The 22354-nt window shown below is 37.6% G+C and overlaps 3 protein-coding genes across 8 annotated transcripts; 1 reads left to right on the top strand and 2 right to left on the bottom strand.

The window, feature by feature from the left end:
- The first annotated feature begins 401 nt into the window (after positions 1-401).
- c7b (complement component 7b) lies at positions 402-7564 on the top strand. Of its 2 annotated transcripts, XM_051877735.1 has the most exons (18): positions 402-517; positions 1982-2031; positions 2123-2198; positions 2290-2431; positions 2516-2657; positions 3276-3414; positions 3503-3637; positions 3732-3975; positions 4419-4532; positions 4642-4808; positions 4905-5133; positions 5437-5608; positions 5693-5780; positions 5889-6021; positions 6260-6448; positions 6524-6617; positions 6713-6894; positions 7272-7564. In XM_051877735.1, the coding sequence occupies exons 2-18, from the start codon at positions 1982-1984 to the stop codon at positions 7439-7441; spliced, it is 2466 nt and encodes an 821-aa protein (XP_051733695.1). In that variant the 5' UTR covers positions 402-517; the 3' UTR covers positions 7442-7564. The 2 variants fall into 2 exon arrangements, with proteins under 2 accessions (XP_051733695.1, XP_051733694.1); XM_051877734.1 differs by lacking the exons at positions 402-517; positions 1982-2031 and having other exon boundaries at positions 2040-2198.
- A 150-nt stretch (positions 7565-7714) lies between these two features.
- Positions 7715-17204, bottom strand: c6 (complement component 6). Of its 4 annotated transcripts, none has more exons than XM_051877716.1 (18): positions 16945-17204; positions 15528-15702; positions 15294-15450; positions 13665-13809; positions 13358-13505; positions 13068-13200; positions 12627-12737; positions 12265-12505; positions 11992-12114; positions 11746-11912; positions 11370-11595; positions 10827-10995; positions 9666-9783; positions 9447-9579; positions 9164-9358; positions 8936-9023; positions 8186-8427; positions 7715-8087 (listed from the first exon to the last, which is right to left on the bottom strand). In XM_051877716.1, the coding sequence occupies exons 2-18, from the start codon at positions 15671-15673 to the stop codon at positions 7906-7908; spliced, it is 2724 nt and encodes a 907-aa protein (XP_051733676.1). In that variant the 5' UTR covers positions 15674-15702; positions 16945-17204; the 3' UTR covers positions 7715-7905. The 4 variants fall into 4 exon arrangements, with proteins under 4 accessions (XP_051733676.1, XP_051733677.1, XP_051733678.1 ...); XM_051877717.1 differs by having other exon boundaries at positions 15528-15685; positions 16945-17150; XM_051877718.1 differs by having other exon boundaries at positions 16921-17103.
- A 455-nt stretch (positions 17205-17659) lies between these two features.
- On the bottom strand, positions 17660-22301 carry rgs7bpb (regulator of G protein signaling 7 binding protein b). 2 transcript variants are annotated; one of them, XM_051877789.1, is made up of 6 exons: positions 21534-22301; positions 20749-20915; positions 20529-20659; positions 20161-20305; positions 18488-18558; positions 17660-18367 (listed from the first exon to the last, which is right to left on the bottom strand). In XM_051877789.1, the coding sequence occupies exons 1-6, from the start codon at positions 21681-21683 to the stop codon at positions 18276-18278; spliced, it is 756 nt and encodes a 251-aa protein (XP_051733749.1). In that variant the 5' UTR covers positions 21684-22301; the 3' UTR covers positions 17660-18275. The 2 variants fall into 2 exon arrangements, with proteins under 2 accessions (XP_051733749.1, XP_051733748.1); XM_051877788.1 differs by having other exon boundaries at positions 20421-20659.
- Between the last annotated feature and the right edge of the window lie 53 nt (positions 22302-22354).

A 22354-nucleotide genomic window follows, 5' to 3' on the forward strand; every position in this document is an offset into this window, starting at 1 on the left:
AAATTAATGAACAAAGCTGTATTATGAGACATAACAGACCATTTAGTGGACCTCAGCTCAGTGGAAGTTTTGACCCTAGTGTCACTGTGATTGGTCATCGACCTGAACAACAAACATTGCACAACTCTCTGAAGACAGAGGTCTGTGTGTTCCACAGCGTTTGGAACAAAACACTATTTCAAAACCCTCCTTACAATGCAAAATGAACCCCATCCATTTTTTCAAATTACAGCCACAAAAACAACATGCACGCACTGTTTCCTGGAATTTGCAGATTTAAAGACTAGACTGTGAAATTGTGACAGTAATCCCAGAGATGAAACATAGACTGGCAAAGTCAGCGTGAGGGAAAACGAGCCAGCACTGAGTGTCCGGCATGTTGGGTCACGCTGGGAATTCCTGACCCAGGCAGAATGATTTCATAATCCCTGTGAGAGCCACTGTATATGAGCAGGGCCCATCACTGCATCTGCCAAAGTGCACAATCTGTCTAGTCTACAGCACCCACAGCATTAAGGTAAGGAGCTGCTCACACAAAAAGCTAAAAAAGGGACAGAAATGAATCGCAGATGTAAATAGTAAGTATGGCACTGTAGTCATAGCTGGATTATGTATTCCATTGATGACACTATTTACTAAAACTTGTAAAAACTAAAACTGTTTTTGGCAAGTATTTAAAAAAAGCTGAAACAAAATAAACTATAAATATTAGATGAAAAACTTTTTAAAAATTAAACAAAAATGAGAAATGTTGCAACTAATTGAAATCATTTTAAGTTGAAGTTCTAAAACTGAAAAAGACTATATATTGAAAGACGGTGCACTCGTATTATTATTAGTCCCTTTCAAGGGAAAAAATGGTAGAAAGTGCAACGCGCAAAGTCCCGCCTTCTAAATAAGAGCCAATCGCCGATTGGTAAAGTCATCGCGACGGCCCTCTGTTTATGGCCTCGCCCATCAATCATTAATGTCCTGCAGAAGCTCCGGCGCGCTTAGGACTGCACCATATTTGCCAAGTCCGCTTATAGTACGCGAATTTGGGCTTCTTTTTTGGCAAGTCGCGTTAAAAAATTGTATAATGAATTTTACACGTTATAAAAAAAAATACAAATTTATTTTATTATAAATATGTGGCTATATTAAAACGCCCCCTTGGTGTTTGTCTTTTTCACGGTTTGCAGTGTGTGTTCATTACTCACTGCTCCTAATGTCTGTTAGTGCCGCCACTAACTTCGATGGGTTAAATGCAGATGACAAATTCCGACTATGGGTTACCATAATTGGCCTTCACATCACTTTTTCTTTTCCATCTCCAAACCTATTCCGTTCACAGCTGATCGGAGGATATGCGTGCCCTCCTGCTTTGTTGTAATTTGATGATTTTTGTAAAATAACGTGTTTTTGCTTTTCAAACTCCGAGTGGTTTCAGTTTGATATGTTGCAGGCACATTTATTGATAATAAATAATACTGACGATAATAATTAATATATTAATTGGGCTTGTTTTTGAAGCTGCGGTTGCTTATTTGTCTCGCGAGAGTTGGCAACTGTGGACTGCGCATGCGCATAAGCTTGATCCAGTCTGAAAGACTTTTTGTCACCATTTGACATTCGAGTTCAACAAAAATGTTCGAGAAACAAAATTTATGAGACAGTTATTGTCAGATTTCATTGGCGATTTCAAATATGAAATTTAATCGAAAGCTTGGCAAACAGCTTTGGAGAATTTGATGTTTCCCCATTCAAAGAGATGCACTTGAGTGCCCGAGAGGCGTTTCAAAGATGGCCGCCGAGTGAATGGCTTGTTTTAAAGGGACTTTGATAAAGATAAATGAAATCTAAATAGAAATATATAAAAAAAAAAAAAACCTAATTGAAATGACAAAACCCAACAAAAGTACTAAAACTTTAACTAAAATTAAAAACTGAGAATATAAAAATAAAAGCTATTTCAAAATATTAATAACACTGATGTTTTCAGATGTGCCCAGCTGTTTTATTAGTTCTGGTCACGTTTCTGCCTTATATTTGGTGAGTGCTGCATGCAAACTTTTATGCGGTTGTTAAGAAGTAATGCTAGACATTTTGCATCAATTACCTTGCCATACATTTGTTATGCAAGGTGTGAGCAGCCGGTAAACTGCAAGTGGGGACTGTATGGGGACTGGTCAGAGTGTGATGGCTGTACCAAGACACAGGTAACAGAGCTGTGTTTAAAGCAGTTTTAAAGAATATTGCTACTGGCCATTGCTACTGAATGACTGACCTCCTAATGGGGTTTTCCCTCAGGTTCGATTGCGTCATGTAGAGACATTCCCTCAGTTTGGAGGCAGAACTTGTACAGGTGAGGCCATACAGAAACAATCCTGTTTTCCAAAGAAAAGCTGCCCTCTTCAGACAGGATGCGGAAACAGGTTTCGCTGCACATCTGGTAAGTCACTTCTGACTGTGATATTGAATGTTTTTAGACAAATGTCCAGTCAGTTTACAGTTTTCATTGCTGGTTTGTTTATAGGTCAGTGCATCAATCCATCTCTGATGTGCAATGGGGATCATGACTGTGAAGATGGTTTAGATGAGCAGCGCTGTAGTGGCAGTGGGACTATAGTGTGTAATAAGCAAAAGCCACCGCCCAACTCTGACCTCACAGGAAGAGGGTAAATTACACCTTTTAAGTTTAGTATAATTTAGGGTGCTCCTTCCTAGTCCAGTCATCTGGTCTTTCAATGGTTTACATTACACACAGTTTAGTGATTGGAGGACGTGAAGGATACACTTGATACATCCTTCAATTGAATTCAGTTCAATTCACATTTATTTGTATAGCGCTTTTCACAATACATATCATTTCAAAGCAGCTTTACAAAAAATTCATGTGTCTACATTACAATTTAAAGTGAAATCAGAGGTGACTGTCCAATTAATGTCCATATTTCAGAAATTAACGGTTTTAAGATAATACAAATCACACAGCTAACGTGTATTCATTTTAGGCAGAAACAATGAGCTCATTAAAGTGATTATTACAAATTGTGAACATAATGATTACAATATATAGAAAATTTAGCAAACAGGATGAATGAAGGACGCCAAACAAAGACTGTCTTCAAAGGATCCTTTAAAGTGAGACATCCTTTGAAGGAGTTTGATGACGTGGCTGTCGAGATATGCAGCCTTCCGATTGAGAAGCACCCCTATTGTGCAATTCTAATATTAATGGAATAATGCAATGCAGCAACCTAATATTTGCTTATATGATATTTGGCATCCAATAGGTTTGATGTGTTGACGGGTGAGCTGAGAGCCGGTGTCATTAACACTCGTAGCTTTGGTGGGCAGTGCAGGAAAGTCTTCAGTGGAGACCATAGAGATTTCTACAGACTTCCACAAAGTCTACTCAGATATACTTTTCAAGTAAAATTTTCATTTTAGGCCCATGTCTAATGTTATAATGATATATTGGCCGTTATAATAACTAACAGTTTCTATCATTTCCTTTCAGGTAAGGGTAGAAAATGATTTCAGTGACGAGTACTATAACAGTTCCTGGTCCTACATGAGGCATGAAGAGGAAAGAAAGAGAATTAGGGGAGGTCACGATCATAAAACCTTTCATAACAAACTGAAACAGGACAAGGTAACGATAGATTCAGTACATTAAGTAAAAAAAGTTGTCTGCTAAAAATATTTGATTATATTATGTTTTAAATGCTGTTCTTTCTGTCTCAAAGACCTATCACCTGCTGATAATAAGAAATGAGGTAGAGGTGGCTCAGTTCCAGAACAATGCTCCTGAGTACCTTCCTCTTTCTGAAGACTTCTGGAAGGATCTGTTGGCCCTGCCCAGCACATATGACCCATCAGCCTATCGATCCTTTATACAGCGTTACGGCACCCACTACATGGAAGAGGGCTCTCTGGGTGGCCAGTATCGGGCCTTGCTGGAGCTGGATGCAACTTATATGATGGAGATGAGTATGTGTTAACTTCCCTTTTTCTCTGTTAATATTATAATATAAAGGGCATATATTGGCAGGGGTTAAATTGTACCAGAATGAACTTTAACGGTCTTCAATCCAAACAGGTTTCATTGTCAGTCCAATCCATTTCTTGCATGCTTCAGCCCAGGTTTTGTTTGATGGACGCCAGAATCACCATTCAATTTTAAAGTACCCCCACTATTAAAATCCATATTTAATCCTATAAAGCCTACTGTATTATATTTGATATGCAGATTTCAAATGCCTAAAACTTTGCTGAAAAACCTGTTGCACACAATATGCCATCATTTAATGTTATCGTTTAATTGATAGTTTATACTTTTTAGTATTCTAAGGCCTTTTATAGGGTTAACCCTTGTCTATGGGGCATTTGTGTTAATTGTTTCATTTAGTTTAATATATTTTCTTTTAATGCAGGTAGAACAGACATTGATTTCCACCAGTGTATTACACGTGTGAAGCGACGTGTCTTCTACAAAAAGAAAACAACCAAGTGTGTAAAACTGATGAAGACAATTGAGAGTTTCAGTGGTTAGTCCAAATGACTAGTCTTTGTCACAAAATGTATATTTAAATACCAGATTTGATTGTTATGACCTGATAGATTTTAAATGTTTTTAAACTTTTAAATGTATTCCAGAGAACAAAAATCATAAGATGCCAGTAAAAACAGACATTATCGGAGGACATACTGCTTATATCGCTGGCCTTAGTCTCCTAGACTTGGAAAACCCTGACGATAACAAACAGATGTATTCCAAATGGGCTGGATCAGTGAAGGAGTTCCCTAAAGTAATAAAACAGAAGGTATGTCAGAATTGAGACATCAAAAATATATGCGTAGAAACAGAGATGTACTTAAAAGTATAGAGAAGCATTTACAGCATGGTGTCATATTCCTAGTTGCGGCCACTGTATGAACTGGTCAAAGAGGTGCCATGTGCCGGGCTGAAGAAACTCCACCTAAAGAGGGCACTGGAGGCCTATCTGGAAGAGCAGAGCCCCTGTCACTGCAGTCCATGTCAGAACAACGGTATGGCTGTACTCACTGAAGGTGTGTGCACCTGTGTTTGCAGGCCGGGCACCAGTGGTAATGCCTGCCAGAACGGCCATGTCCTTGGAGAACAACCAGGTAGGAATTTGTTCGTTTATTACAAATAAACATTCAAATGTGTATTGTTGTAGAACGAAAGATCAGTCAGTAATGCTACTAACAAAAAAATTTAATTTCGGTATGGACATCTCTGAAAATAAGATTCAAACTTGCAGCTCAGTAAGTGATTCAGATGTTGATTCGTTCTGGTTCGTAAGACTTATTCACAGAGAGAGCACATTTTTTGTAAAAATATTAAAGATAGTGCTTAAAGTTAATTTGTTAAATGTAACAAGCTTGTTCATCTTGTTTCAAATATATCAAACTGTTCATGCTTTATAGGAGTGATTGAAGGAAGCTGGAGCTGTTGGTCTGCCTGGAGTAGCTGCTCTCGAGGTCAGAAGTCAAGGACTCGTTCATGTAATAATCCTGCTCCAAGAAATGGAGGCAGGAATTGCATAGGAGAGACCATAGAGCGGAAAAACTGCGAGGACCCTGATTTTGAACACCTCAAGTGAGAATGAGAATTTGTGGATTTATCCCTTTTTTATTTTTATTTTGTGCACACCAAGACTCATGGCATTTTTTCATACTCTAGAATGATGGAGCCCCAATGCTTTGATCCCACATTGACACCAGTCAAGACATGTAAAACTCCACCGCCTTTGACAAATGGATTTGTTTTGGTAAGTGTCTCCCTAATCAGGGAGAAAATTGAGGGGCGTGGGAATACACACATCAACACACAACTTGCAACAGGCATGTGTTTTAAATCTTATCCATTATGTATTTAGGACCCAAAAGACATCTATCCAGTGGGCAGAAAGATTGAGTACACCTGTGCAGATGGACATGATCACATTGGCAATCCAGTTGCTGAATGTACAGAGAACCTGACCTGGAAGATGTCGCCCATGGAGTGCAAAAGTAATTAATTAAACTATAAAACAAAGAAAATGTATAAAATTATAGTGATTTATAAAGTGTTTTGATTGGTGCTATAACATTGCAATGCAGTTGTCAAGGTGGTGCTTGGAGATTACTTGCTAAATAGCTTGAGTTTCCTCTTTTATTGTATTTCTGGGTTATTTTTTTTTTTATCTGTTTTAGCATTAAATTAGACAATTACAATAATGCATTTTTCTTATCATTGTATATTCACCAGAAACAGCATGTGATCCCCCAGCTGTTCTGAGTAATGTCATTGCCACACCCTCAAAACAAACTTATCTGATTGGAGAGAGTGTGACCTTGTCATGCCCAAGTGGGATGCAGAAAGAAGGCGAAGAAGAAATCATGTGCCGTCTTGGCCTCAGCTGGTATCCAGCACCTGAGTCTGTCCGATGCAACCCAGGTATGCAGATATGTCCTATTAAACACCAATCAGGTACTTGGCTTCAATTATTGCTTACATTATATTTCTGAATAGTGGAAGCAGTGCCCACCCAACCAAGCCTGTTCTGCAAACCATGGGAAAAACAGGCAAAGGGTCAGTGTGTTTGCAAAATGCCATACGAATGCAAGTAAGTTTATTAGTTTTGGTATTGAATACAAAAAGTAATAATGAACACACAAAGCAGCCTGCATTAATGACAAATCTCTATGTGATGCTGACCAGGGCGTCACTCCACGTGTGTGCCTCTGTGCGTCCTGGCCGGGTGAACGGAATGAGCATCTGCCAGCTTGGGGCCTTCCAGTGTCTGGGGCAAACGTTTTCTTTGCTACAGGATAGTGCATGCAGTTGGCCAGAAACCAAATTCACATCCTGTCAGGACTGCCATCAGTGGGAGACATGTGATGGTACGCTCTTTATTAAAAATCAAAACCTTTTTTTAAAAGGGTCAGTGACATGAGACTCGTTTGTTGTGCAGTTCTAATAATTCTAAAAAAAAAAATTTAAATACACTTTAAATACTTTTAATGTACATAATTACTCTAATATGCATGTTCTATGAAAATAAATTAATTTCCTTACTATAATATGCTATTAATTTCCAAGATTTTGATTTTCAGAGTAATGTTGATTTTTTTTAAAAATGCAACAAAAATGATAGATAGATAGATAGATCGATTGATTGATGGATTGATTGACTGATTGATTGATGAATGCTTTGGATAAATTGTCTGCCAAATGCATAAATGTATATGTAAAACTGTATGTGTAAATGTATCCCCAGGTTTTAAATGTGAATGCATAGATCCTGATGACTGCTCAGATGACTCCGCCCACCTGTGTGTCTCTCTAAAGGGCGGGGCTCCTGAGATGATTTCAGAGTGTGAGGCGGGGGCTTGGAGATGCCAAGGAAAAGAGATCACAGTACTCAGCATTGGAGACTGTCAGGCATAAACAACTTTGTTTCAGTTGTTTTTTTCCGACTGTACGATGTTTTTTTTTACTGTAATGTGTAGTAATATGTAATATATAAAAGTCATGTTTTCAGTATGCAAATAAATATTGTAAATAAGTGCACATTTGTTAATAAAATGGTTCTTAAATTTTGGGCAAACAGCAAAGCCACCACAGTTACAGGTTTTTAGGGTAATCAACATACAAATGGCTTACTTATAGTTGTTTCTGCACATGCTGAACAACAGTTGAAAAAACAAATTCAAGAACATCTGAACGTGTGATAACATTTTATTGTGCTGTTCCACATCAATATCCAGATTGCTCTAATGCACAAAATATTACTGCATAGCATGCTGTGAGTGACTATAAAACATCAATGCGTTTTCTGTACAAATCAATAATGGGTGCAAACCTGTGAGCATTTCAGCTGTGAAAATTTCTACAGCAAGATTGGTGCACAATTAAGAACTTGCACAAGGACCTTCATGCAGAAGCTCAAACTCTATCCTGCTGCACTTCATGGCAGCCATGAAGCAGAGATTCATGCTCCGTGTGCTTTGCGTTCTCACAATTTTCAGGCAGTACATTTGCTTCCCATCCTTTGAACAATCTCTGGGGATTTTGCACTCACATGTATTTGACTCTAAGAAGAAAAAACATGTGTTGAATTAATTCAATTGAATACAAATCAAAGATGCTTTGCTGGACATATTACATAAGGGTTTGTGATAAAATCTGTACCTGAGCAGGTCTCCCACTCGTAACAGGTGTCTGAACCGCAGGGCTCCTGCACTGTGCTCTGCTCAGATACACTGGCCCTGAATTTGGCCCAGTCCAGACTGCCTGCGTCAGTTTTGCATGGCCCATTATTCATAAAGTATAATCGGTCTCCATGACAACGGTCAGCATGAAAAGCACAGAGGGACATCATAATGGCAGTCTCTTTGTCTGCGTCAAAAATGCACAAGTCTGTTCTATAATTTCTGCAGGATACACAAATACATGGTGCTTAGTGGTCAAATTTCCCAACAGACTACAGCATAAATACTGTATATACAAATAATCATTGTTCATCCACAAAACTTGTGTCCGTTCCATTTGTCCTTGGAAGTGGGAACGTCCTAGTTCCCAGTAGGAACTTTTAACTGAAAAGGGGGGAGCACAACAACCCCGACTTCAGAATCCAATATGGCAGCGCATCAACCGTAGTGAAACAGTAGTAATATATTTTTTATTAACATTTCTGTTTGTCTGTGTCTCAATAAACTCAGTGGTGCACATAGTACTATCCAACCTCTATTTTTGATACTTCGGCATTATCTGTGCAAAATACCGCTTTTTTATGTGTTTTTATGTCCATCTTATTTTCCCGACCCGTGTACTGGAATGCGGTCAACTCTGGTGTGACGTCATTCCCGGCTTTGACATCCCTCCTCTGAGGTAAATGGAACGCAGCATTGAAACACTTGACAAAATGAAACCATCACATACCTGCATCTCTCTTTGGACATGCAGATGCATTTAGTCCCATCATGCATCTCTCCAAGTTTACAGCTGCTGTCTGGTATGAAGGGTTTATCTGTGGAAAAATAAGTTTTATTGATTTAACCATGTTTACATTAAAGGAGCTAAAGTTGTTTACATAAATGAATGTCACTTTATAATCAATGAAGAAACCGGATTTTGTGAATTGTATGAATTTTTATTCTGTGAAAGTACCAATCTTGCAGTGTATGTCCTGTGGAATGCTTGGCTCCCAGACAAGACTCTTCCCACATGAGTAAGACTGACGCCCTGAGGGACTCATGTCACTTTCTAAACAGGCCAGCATGATGTCACTTCCTACTTTATACTCCATTTTGTTTGGGTATATCTTCATGCCGTCAGGCACTGTGGGTTTGGAGCAAACATTTTCTGGAATGACAAACAGTAAGGGACAAAATGAGATTTCAGATTATAAATTGAGTTGTTCTGATATTATATCAGCATTTCTGTGGCTTACTAATGCACTGTCCTTTGGGCTTCTCCCAAGTACCATCCGGCAAACAATGAATAAGCTGGTATCCGTCCAGCTCAAAACCAGTAAAGCAAACAAACTCCTCATGATCTCCATAATCGTATTGCCGTTTGTTGATCTGGAATTAGAGGGAAAGTGTAGGACTTTAGTGGAAGGAAGCAGGAATAAACAGCAACAGGAGAAGATGTCCTTGCGTCCCCTCACTCTCAGGTGGCTGTTGGCAGGGGGACGGGGTTTTGGACAGCCAGAAGCTCCAGGGGGCAGCTGGCTCTCACGGGACCCTTCAGTCACAAAGTCATCATCATTAATGCACACATTTTGCCTGTGAAAGACAGAAAAACAAGAACAATGTCTCACGCTGTCACATTTATTAACCGTGCATATATGAATATTTATTCATGCAGAAATTGTGTTTTTGAGTTCGAGTCTCAGTACTGGCAGGAAATGTAAGTGGGGGGAATGAATGAACAGCGCTCTTTTTGACTCTCATTACCCACAAATGAGGTGCCCTTGAGCAAGGCACCTAACCCCCAATTGCTCCCCGGGCGCCGCAGCAAAAATGGCTGCCCACTGCTCTGAGTGTGTGTTCACAGTGTGTGTTCAATAATATAAAATAAAGTGTGTGCACTTGGATGGGTGAAACACAAATTCCGAGTATGGAATACCATACTTGGCTACACGTCACGTCACTTTCACTTTCACTTTCAAAAATATAATGGAAGTCAATGGGAACTGTTTTGTTACTGACATTCCTAGAAACATGTTTTTTTTGTGTACGTGTTTCACAGAATCAAGTCATATAGGATTAGAACAACATAAGGGTGAGTAAATAATGACAGAATTTTAATGTTGGGGTGGACTATCCCTTTGAGCCATTTTTGAAAATATACATTAAATAGCTAAACAAAATTATTATGTATATGAAAAAACAGCTGGCAAAGGTTTGAAACATGATCACATGTTGTGTTGGTCTATATAAAAACAGTTTGACATGTTTTAACTGGTTTTGGAAATTACACATATTACTTTTTGAAGCATATTCTCTGCAAGAGAGAGTGTGTGCAAGAGAGCGCAAGTGAGTAAAAGAGAACGGTGAGACTGTATGGATTGTATGCAAATTGCTAGCTGCAGGCACACGCTCCTTAATTTAAAACAATACAGATTCATCAACATTGGAACAAAGGTAAGAACAAATTTATGTGCATATGCACATGTTGTGAGTTCAGTGGAAATGTTGTATGAGAACTTTTTCTGCACACATAAATACCCAAATTGTATGAAATGTTTAGTGAATGCATGCCAATGACAGCATTCTGACCCCACAGATATGTCTTCTGTAGTCTATAGATAAGAGAGGGCACTTACTCCTGGAAAATAGAGATGGTACACTCCTCCTCCTGCTTCCTAGGGCCCTGGCAGGGTATGCCGCCCCGCTGGGGTGCAGGGTTGTTACAGGTACGAGAGCGATGCCTCTTCAAGGTGGCGTCACAAGTACTCCAAGAGCTCCAGCAGCTCCAGCGCCCATCAACTTCATCTATGACATTTTTTAATATAATTAATACTATTATTATCATTATATATATATAAAAAAAATAATCCTGAAAACTGTTTACAACATTGATAATAATAATAAAATAGCAGCAAATCGGTATATTAGAATGACTTCTGAAGGATCATGTGACACTGAAGACTGGAGTAATGATGCTGAAAATTCAGCTTTGCCAACAAAGAAATAAACTGCATTTTAAAATATATTCAAATAGAAAACAGTTATTTTAAATTGTAAAAATATTTCACAATATTACTGTTTTTGCTGTATTTTGAATCAAATAAATGAAGCCCTGATGAGCAAAGAGACTTTTTTTTTTTCATGAGTACATACAGATATTTATAGGAATGCATGTGAACCTGCAGTATAGTCTGGTGCTCGTTTCTCGCAGTTTGGTCCATAGGTCCCGGTCTGGCAAATACAAATGCACTCTGTTCCAGAAAGAGCTGGCCGGGCATTGTTTGGGCAGGGGGCACATTTGCAAGAGTCAAATTCAGTCTGGTACTCCATCAGCGCCTTATGAAGATGCCGTCTCTTTGTCACAGCACAAGGGAAGCCCCGCACCAAATTTACTAAAGGCAAAAGCTAGATAGGACATTGACAAATCCACATTAATCTCGTGCTCCGGTTTTCAGTTCATTTGCAATTCTTTTAAATAAAAGCTTTTTCATATACCCCAGAATATTTGACAGGTAAATCTATGATGATTTTCAAATGTTTGTTTCTCCTACTAACCTCAAAATCTATAACAGTTGGATTGTCAATTGTAGATTTGATCCAATTCTGGTATGTAGTGCTGTCTGGCGATACACCCCTCTTCTCCCAGGCCAGGGCTGCTGTAAATTCAGCTCTACCTCCTTGCACAGATGTAATACACTTCTCTGAAGCTTTTACAATTGACCCTGGAGTGGACAAATTGAGTTTATATAACTTGAAACATAAGCCATTTGTGATTCAATAGTAAATTTGTGCATGTATTACCTTCATATTCAGTTTTTAATGTATTTTTCCCACAGGTGGAACTATGTGATATTCTATTATAGAATAAAGCGATGATGGTAGAATCCTGACTAAAACAACTGTTCATTTCTGCTTCTGTCAAACCTGGGAATTGTAAGGAGACACAGCTGATTTGAGAGCTCAGTTACAATATATTTTAGAAATGAGAGATAAAGTTATGTCAGCTCCACATGACCAAAGTCTCTAATGTTGTCATGCCAGTGTTCTTACAATCACATGATAATGTCTGCTTACCGTAGGTTTTCAGTTCTTCTCGATCATATTGGAAAAGGAGGTCATACTTTCCCCCTAATGTCCCAGAGCTGAAATAATGTGTCCCAAACAACTGGAAGATCTGTCTGTAAAGGGCATAGTTATATTCCAGTGGTAGACTGTTTAGAAACTGAAGGAAAGGGTCTGATAAGTAGAGGTCAGAGGATTTCATTCTGAATGTTGATGTGGCAACAACCTGATGCACCCTGAAAAACTCAGAGTCCTACATAAAAATAACAAAAAGATATCTTTGTGAACAATGTGTTCTATTTAGATATGAAGACATATTTGTGTACTGTTAGGGATAGAAAAAAAAAATGAATAAAGAGTTTGAGATCCCTTACCTTTTGTTGAGATATTTTCATGGCCTCTTTAAAAAATTGATTTGATTCTTTGGCCAAGTTGACTTTTTGGGGTTTGACTTCTTTCACTTGAAAATCTTCAAGATTTTCTACCTGGAATGAAATCAAAAAATATCAAATGTGAAAATCCAATCATTAATCCATTTCGTGTGTGATTGGTTTTTAAGATAAATTGCTCCTCATATTATGAGTAATCTGATATTTTAGAGATACACCAATATTGAAATTCTGGCCAATACTGATAAGCCAATAATTATTGTTTTGCCCAATAATAGACAAATATATATAACATTTAGTGTGTGTGTTGCCAATCTATTGTGCATCCCTATGTTCTTTGGATAGTATTTGGATATAGATTTTTTTATTCCATCTAACAAGTAAAGTACTACAAGCAGAAACAGACAGAAATGAGATTTTCCCCACCTTGATTTCATATCTTTCAATGTTGGCAGGGATTCTGTAGTAGTTCCTCTTATGTCTTTGTAGAGTGCATTCACCCCCCATGAATGAGCTGTCCAGAACAGTGCCTCTCATCTGCTCTGCAGCAGCATCAAATCTAATTTTAAAAATAACCTTCATCAGTTTTAAAACAAGCTCAATCTCAGATCTACAGATTTGTTTAGCTGACAACATAATAATATCATGAAAGCTTACCATGTCCATTAAGTTGTTTTGCAATCTCAGAAAGCAAATGATATTTATCTGTAACTCACCCATAACCAATCAGATCTGCTCCAGGAATGAAAGCAAATCTCCGTTCACTTGCACACACTTTTTTGGTTTGCCCACAGTCTCTCTCGTCAGAGTTGTCCCCACAGTCGTCCTGATCGTTGCACTGCAGAGTTGCATTTATACATCTTCCTTTGGCAGGCAATAAAGCAAGTTGGTGATCATACACTTGTTTTCTAGAGCAAGCATATAAAGACTGTACATATTTGCTAGATTCTAAAATCAAATAGACAAAGCATCATTAAACATAATATGATGTGTTGTTGTGAAAAAGTTGATGAAGATAACTACCACTGTCACAGGTGAACTTCTCTTTACAGTTGACAGGCTCAATCCTACATTCCTTGGAGGGATGACAGGGTCTTTCCTCTGTAAGCGATTGACTACACTCTTCCCCCCCGAACTGAGCCGGCTTCAAAACAGACCTGATTCTGAACTAAATCACACACAATATACACACACTTACTACAGCAGTAGACTATATTTGAGCAATTTCAGAATAGCAAGAACGTTGTTGTTCTCGGCTGTAGAACAAGGATGCAGGTAGTCCTAGCCATGCTGATATTCGGAAAAACTACATAGTTGCGCATGTGATATTGCTTTTATTCAGTTAATATTGAGTAACATGCATTTTAGATATAATATTGCTATTTAAATTTGAACATTTAATCAGACACATTTTTAACAAATTGATTTAAGTAATGAGTGAGTCAATGACTCGCTCAAAAATCTCAAAGTCATTTGTCGCCACCTACTGCCTGCAAGAAACCTCACCTAAAACCTTTTTCAGTGGCTCTAGTTCCTTAAAGTCCCCGTGAACCGGAAGTTGCAAACGACTTTTCTCCAGTGTTGTGACGTATTTGAAGTGAAACGGAATATTGAATAGAGGGCAGGCTGTTTAATTTTAGCGCTCCTCCTCTCCATCTCTCGCTCATAGCAGACTAACGGTCGGAGGGGAGTGGTTTAAGCGTTTTCAACCCAAGCCGTCAAACTGATGTCATTAGAGAAGGGGCACCGTTGCAGAGGGGAGGAGCATTTTCAGATTTTGATTAAATATTACGAAGCCAAACAATTTTTTTGTGTGGATTGACTTGTACGGATGAATTGTTCACCACAAAACTAGCAATTTGAGCTAACAAAATAAATAAGGTCAATTTTGATTTCATGTGTAGCCTACTTTAGAGGGGCTCTATGTAAGAATGACAGCTAGTGGTTGAAATGGGTACCGCAGTTCAAATTCAAAATATTGTTCGCCCCGCCCCCTATTCCTCAGGATCGACGCTCTCGCGGGTTGCCAGTTTGAAGACACGCAACATTGGAAGGCGAGGTGAATTACACACTGTAAGATAATTAGTTGATTTATGATTAGTTGATATCGCGTATTAATATGCCCCCGTTCATAGAGATTTTAGATGGATGCTGAGGCTTTTTAGGTCGGGTAGAATCTGTGATCTCTGACCCAGTTTGTTCGCTAGCTTCCATGGCTGCAATTCGCTGCATGTGTTTTCCGCCAACTGGCAACCCGGGGTGGAGAAATACTATTGGGTAAATTGGCAACGTGCAGTCTTGCACAGATGGAAACAAAAACAGAAATTCCGACACGGAACGCAAATTTCAAAGTAAAATAACTGGCTGTAGCAATGGTTTTCAGAGAAACAAGTATGTGAACTGAGCATGTTTAATAAATATCTGCAAACATATTATGGTATTTTTATGCTTTAGTACAGTCAAAAACTTACATAGAGCCCCTTTAAGTATTTTTTCCATTCATTGAAATGACAATGAAAAGTCCCAATGCTGTTGTGCTACATCTGATATTATATATCTTGGAAATGCTTCTAGACCCATCAGATTCAAGAGCCCTAACTAACATTTGCATAAATATCATAACTTGTGTACCTGTGTGTGTGTCTTACTTACAGATTTTTTGGCACACGGCGAGCACTCTGACCAGGGTCCAAATTCAGTCAGCTGGCAGTTTATAGTACAGGCCTCAGCATTACACACCCTAGTCTCCTGTGTTTGACACAGCTGGAAGCAATTGTTTTTTGTCCAGTGCTCATCATGGCGCACAGCCCTGCAACACATAAAAGTACAGTCCACATATTAGCATTAACTTTAATAAACTTTATCAGAAATATCATGTTAGGTTACCTTGTACGTGCTTGGGTTCCAGAGTCACAGGTTTTGGTGCAATAGGACCATGAACTCCATGGGTAGTGGTCACAGAAGCATCCCGTAATAGGGGTAAATAAAGCCAGGCTGCACAGTAGGACGAGGGGAATGGAAGTACGATCCATATAGAAGAAGGCCTGTCAGAACTTGATAGCTTAAAAACGGTATAAAGGCTAGTAGGTTATACAGCCAATAACATTTCACATGCACAACTGATGTAGCTTTGTTTATTTCCGTATACCTAATGATTTTTCATTTGGACACGGTGTATATTATGCACATAAATCCATCTTTTAGTTAATGAATGCAAATTAAGTATTTTGAAAGAACATTATCTTTAGTTTATGTAAGCAGATATCAGAGGGTTTGAAGTATGAAGTAAAAATGGTTTATAATGGTTTATGATTTAAACAAACAAAGAAAAGCTATTACGTAAAAAGAAATGCTGATTAAATATGGGTCAATGACGTGACGGGTCATTTTTTTTTCCAAAGGCCTTAATAATAATAAAAAACAGATATGACATCCAAAGTATGTAAGGTAGTACAACTAGATCTCTTTTATTGAATCCAAAAGGTTTTAATTATATTTTGCTACATATAAATGTATTTTAAAGATTTTGATATGTCAAAAGGTCATTCGGTTTAACCGTCCAAAGGCCAATGCAGCCATTTAATTTGTAATTAAAATATCTAAAAATGTAATAATTGTATATATTTTTTTATTCTGGCATGATTTTATAACATCATATATTAACACAGTGCAAAATGGTATTAAAACTTCTCTTCTTGTTTTGTCTTGCTCATACGCATGTCCCAAAACATCAGGTCATTCGGTACAACCGCTATAAAACATGGAAAATGTTGTAATATTTTAAAAACTTGTACTAAATATAAAATGTTTGATTGTCCTTTTGCTAGCTAGCTAGATATCAGCCTTTGTTTGAAAATATCATCATTCGGTATAACCAAAAGTGTCATTCGGTAAAACCGAAATTTTGGTTAAACCAAATGACTTTTTTGGTGACAAATTTTGTCCATATTGTAAAAAATGACAAAAGCAGTGTTAATTGATTATAAAAACCACATAATCTCATTGTTAACACTTAATCAAACTTAAAAAAAAAAAAAAAAGAATTATATCTCCATTATGTTTTTTTGTTTGTTTTTTTTTACACTTTTAAAAACCTTATTCGTCAATGACCCATATATATTAAAAAAATAATGTTAAATACAATGGTACCAAACCTAAAACTAACCTGAGTTACTGACAAATATGGATATTAAAAACTGATTTAAAACATCCTTTAATTAAATCAAGACCTCAAATCAGACACAATTTCTTGAGAAGAGTTACAGAAACTTAATAGTACCTGTGCTTGTTGAGTAATACTCACATCAATTTTTTAGACTCCTCCAAAAAGCATGTAAGCACACTATCACGTCTAATTTTATTCTCTGTGTCTATCCGCAATATGAGTAAACATCAAGATCAGCAAGACAGAGGAACAATCCAGTGCTCTTGAAAAGTGACTCTTACAACCTGAATGAATTGTCGTTCCCTCTCAACTCTCTTTTCAGAATTTGTAATTTGTCCATCCCCTTTGCTTCCAGTAAACCCCTGCAGCTGCAAGTCTTCACTTTGACATTTTGGCTTTTGGTTTAGAGCATGGGAATGTGGACAGGGAGTACATGGATAACATGTTATTACAAGAAAATGTTATTGCCTTTCTCCATGCCAAAATAGAGGTTGCTTTTGTACTTATCTTATTTCATAATTTTTTTGCTTTTAAGAATAAACATCTTTTCTTTTTTTCTTTTTTTATACATCATTTAATTCTCTGAGAATTTCTTAAAAGGTTTCATCTTAAAGCCAAAAAACCTGGATGTAAATTACTGTAGGCTACAATAAACAAACAATTACAGTAAAAAAAAAAAACCTTTATTATCATTATAAAATGATGTATAGCTTATATGAGCTGTAACTATGCATACTTTATAGACACCTAACATGAGGAGCAAAAATCATGCTGCAAACTCTCATAAAACTAGGATATACATTCACACAAACCTGATGTCTTGATTGGATAAATGAAAAAGAAATCATTAAAATCAATTATAATAAATACAATGTTTTATTTACAATTATTTGTATTATGTACATTGTGAATTGTATTGTGTTATATTTGTTTCAAGCTTAGAATGAAATAGCAATGGCTTTAGTGCAGAGCGCTCTTGTGCCCTTACAATGACTGATATAATTTTTTACAACATTTCCCCTTTATGGAAGACTAAATTAAAAGCATTGCACAGTGGCTAAATTTATATAAAAGAAAAAAGAAAAAAAAGAAGCAGGTAGATGAAAAACAGCAATACTATAACTAAATGTGCCCTTTTACTGACAACTCTAACCATGATAAAAGAACATCAGAGACAGATGTTATTATTTCACTTCATTCACTTGCTTTTTTATACAATCATATGGTTTCACAGCACATGACAAAGAATGAACCTCTTGGTAACTAAAAATAGACAATTGATTTTGCTTTAGAACGCAACAGGCAGGGTTTTGAATCAAGGGAATTCTGTCCTCCAACAAGTGATTAAGTAGTTTTGACACTGTCCAGGGACACGTTACATTAGCGAAACAGTTCCAAAGACACAAAGGAGATGAGTGAAGCACTAATTGATCAATGATCAGAAAAGAAGACTTGAGAGTATTGAAGGTTCAGCCAGACACAAGGCAACAAAGCCCGGAGAATCGCCTCTTCCTCTGCCTCACCAGTGGATAAGGAGTCAGATTTAGCAGACTGCTGTCATCTACATGCATGAAAGTGGAACATTAAATAAATAAATACATTTCTAGCTATCTGAGATTAGAAGGTTTAAAGAATCCATTACAGTACTGGAATAAATCACTGATAAATGTTTGAGACTCACCTTGATTTTTCAGTGGCAAAGGCATGGTCTCCCTGAGTTTGCTTAGAAGGTTTCTCATTTCTCGCATATCACTGGAAAAAAAATCATAACACAGTACATGAACTATCTGAGATCACAGTCAAATTGATATTTAGTACAGTATTTAAAGACCTCATTTTGGCTTTAACCCCATTTTACCCCACTAATACCCCAAATTGTCCACAAGCATTTTATATACACTACTATTTAAAAGTTGCTATGGCAAAGCTGAATTTGCTGACTTGGTGCTGCACAAGAAACATTTCCTCTTATTATTATAAATATATTGAAAACAATATGCTGCTTAAATGGTTAGTTCACCCAAAAATGAAAAAAAAATGTCATTTAATACTCACCTTCATGTCGTTCTACACCTGTAAGATCTTCGTTCATCTATTTTGGAACACAAATTAAGATATTTTTGATGAAATCCGATGGCTCAGTGAGGCCTCTATTGCCAGCAATGTCACTGAACCTCTCAAGATCCAGAAAGGTGCTAAAGACATATTTAAAACAGTTCATGTGAGTTCAGTGGTTTTATTATAAAGTGACGAGAATACTTTTTGTGCAACAAAAAAAATAAAAAAAATAATGACTTTTCAACAATATCTAGTGATTTCAAAACACTGCTTCGAAGTTTTACGAATCTCTTATTTCGAATCAGTGGTTCGGTTCGCGTAAACGAAGCCTCATTTACTGAAATCATGTGAGTTTGGCACTCCGAACCACTGATTTGAAACAAAAGATTCGTAAAGCTTCGAAGCAGTGTTTTTAAATCGGCCGTCACTAGATATTGTTGAAAAGTTGTTATTTTGTTTTTTTTGGTGCACAAAAAGTATTCTCGTCGCTTTATAATGTTAAGGTTGAACCACTGTACTCACATGAACTGTTTTAAATATGTCTTTAACACCTTTCTGGATCTTGAGAGGTTCAGTGACATTGCTGGCAATAGAGGCCTCACTAAGCCATCGGATTTCATCAAAAATGTCTCAATTTGTGTTCCAAAATAGATGAACGAAGATCTTACAAGTGTAGAACGACATGAGGGTGAGTATTAAATGACATTATTTTCATTTTTGGGTGAACTAACCCTTTAATATTTAGGTGAAACCTGTGATATTTTTTTTTTCAGGATTCTTTGATGAATAGAAAGTTCAAAAGAACAGCATTTATTTGAATTAGAAATATTTTGTAACATTATTATTAATGCCTTTATTGTCATTTTTTATCCATTTAATGTGTCCTTGATAAATAAAAGGTTAAAAAAATCTTACCAACCCTAAACCTTTGAACCATGGTTCAAAAAATGCTGCACATTTAAAGTGAAAATTTAGTTAAACAAAATTCTTACACCATAAATTAATAATTATAAATCAGTAATTTTAGTATTTCTTCTTTATTATTACATATTGTGATTATAGTTAATTCCCTTCAAAGGATTATAGTCAGCTTTTCAAAAACTTTTTGCTTAAAATATAAGTCTGTCATGTTGTGATTCATCCCGGAGCTGGTTGGTTGGATTGCTTAAAACTCCTTACTGCAAAACTGGTAGAAATCCCAATTGGAGAAAATGAATAGGAAAAATTATTCCTAAACCAACGCTGCTAAAAGAGAAGAAGCTGTTATTCCTAATCCATTCATTTTGTTTTTCGTACCTCTCAATGTTCTCAATGTCTGCGCACACGACCCAAGATTCCTGTGGAAAATCTACAGGTGATGATGAACGATCTTCCAGCATCGGCACATCAGAGCTTTCGTCTACTCTGCAGTCCATATTTGGTTCAGGACACGCATCATTTCCTGAATTGAGTGAAACAAAACAGTGCAAGTTAGTTATACATAATTTTGCTTATATAAAAACCAAATGACTTCTCAAATAAGCTGTTTTATGTATTTATTGTGCCATCCCCGCCACCTTCAGCCTGCCAGTAGTATTTCGCCATGCAGTATATTAGCTTTATGTACTCATGTCTGCTTATGTAAAGAATCTGCTGTCCTCTGCTGGCTGTCATTGACACAACACCTTTCCTATGGAGCTGCAGAACACCCAACAGACACATAGACTTCAGCATTTCTGTAATGTACATCTCCAGGCAGCACTGAAGCTGGATGAACAACCTGCATATTTCTGGGTGGATTTCACCATCCTCTGGCCTAAGACAAGCACAGAGAGAAAAACAGAATCCATATCAGTTGAGCTTCATGACATCCTACAGCCACATCTTCAAAACTACAAGGCTTACCCAGAGATTGCATCAAGGTTTTGATAGGCGGCCTGGGCTACGGCACATCCTTTGATGCGAGTCTTGTGCATCTGTGCCCTTAAAGAAGGACAGTCGATTGTATTCTCCCCTATGGAGATGACCTGCTCACGATGGAGGGCCACTAGAGTGTTGAACTCCTGAACGGTCTAAAAATGTAGACAAATCCTGCTCAGTCTATTTTTAGAAAGTGAATGTGTATATGTTCCTAATGGAAAACCCTGATTAAGCTGCTGGTTGTGTTTTGGAACCTGGTAGCTGGTTTGGTTAGTAGACCATCTTGGACCAGCTTGTCAAACCCCCATCATGGTAGCTGGTTGATCATTTTTGACTAGCGAGAAACCAGCCATGTTCCAAAACACAGCTAGCAGCTTTAACTGGATTTTCCAGCAGGGTAAACACGAGTTTAGCTGCCATTATGCCACATAGCAACACATGGGATTGTGGAGAGGAATGTAATTTCTAAACAATGGTGCAATATGAAAACACAAACGGTGAGTAATAATCATAACAAAACCAATCATTTATCTTATAATCAATTCACAAACAGAAACCCAATAATTATTCATGTTTCAATACATCACATCCGTATAGGCTTTTGGTAAAGTGTAGTATGGGCTATACGGACTTACAGCAATTATCCGTACATTCTAAACCTATTAACTTGAATATAATTAATAATAATTTTAATGTGTAGACACCAATAAAGCCTATCCAAAAATAGCACCCGCAGAAGAGTAACAGCGGTTGCTCTACAGTACGCTCACCGTTCTACAGTCATCCATCGCCCGCTGAGCTCTCCGCGTGCTCTCGGTGCTCTCCCGGCGCTCCGGATCCCTCATCGAAGACTTGCCGATTTGAAAAATGTTGGCTGCGGATCTGGGGCGGTTCTTTCGCCCGTTCGGTGCAGAACACATGCATACGCATCCACGAATAAAACCACCTCACTGAGAAAATGTCTTTAATCCGTCTGTCCTCGATTCGAGGGTGAGGTCGATCCTTGGATGAGGGCTGTTGTTTCTCTGCCGTCGATGATTAGAGTGATGTGACGGAGCCGAGCGAGCGTCCGCGACGCTTCCTCTGCATCTCCCGCACCAACAGGCGAGTCACCTTCACCTCTGTCGAGGGCCGAGCGCCGCTGTAACTCCACAGCTGCGGGCTTCTATCGTGGATAGACGAATTCGTCAATGAAACACAATTTCTTAGTATGAGGAAAAGGAGATATTCACGAATTTATATGTAAGCGCCGTCTCAAACATACGGAATCTCTGCTTATATATTTATTGATATCAAAAGATTGCGGTCTATCAAAACCCTCTCTGAAACGTTAATATTTGGTTAAAAAACTTTAAAGACATTAGAAAACATTATGTACGCAAGTTCTTATGTTGTTACATAAACCATCTTGAAATGTTGATGTATGGAGAACAATACGTGTTGTCACACAAAAACTATCCTGGGAACGAGTTTATGGTTAAAAACCTCAAAAGAATGTTTCTACAATGTTAGGAGTTGGTTCCAACAAAGGAGAAAACATGATGTTCTCCCTTAAGATTTAAGAGGAGCAAAAAATACATCCCCAAACTTT

The sequence above is a fragment of the Ctenopharyngodon idella genome, chromosome 21 (assembly GCF_019924925.1).
Source record: "Ctenopharyngodon idella isolate HZGC_01 chromosome 21, HZGC01, whole genome shotgun sequence".
In the NCBI taxonomy this organism is placed as follows: Eukaryota; Metazoa; Chordata; class Actinopteri; order Cypriniformes; family Xenocyprididae; genus Ctenopharyngodon; species Ctenopharyngodon idella.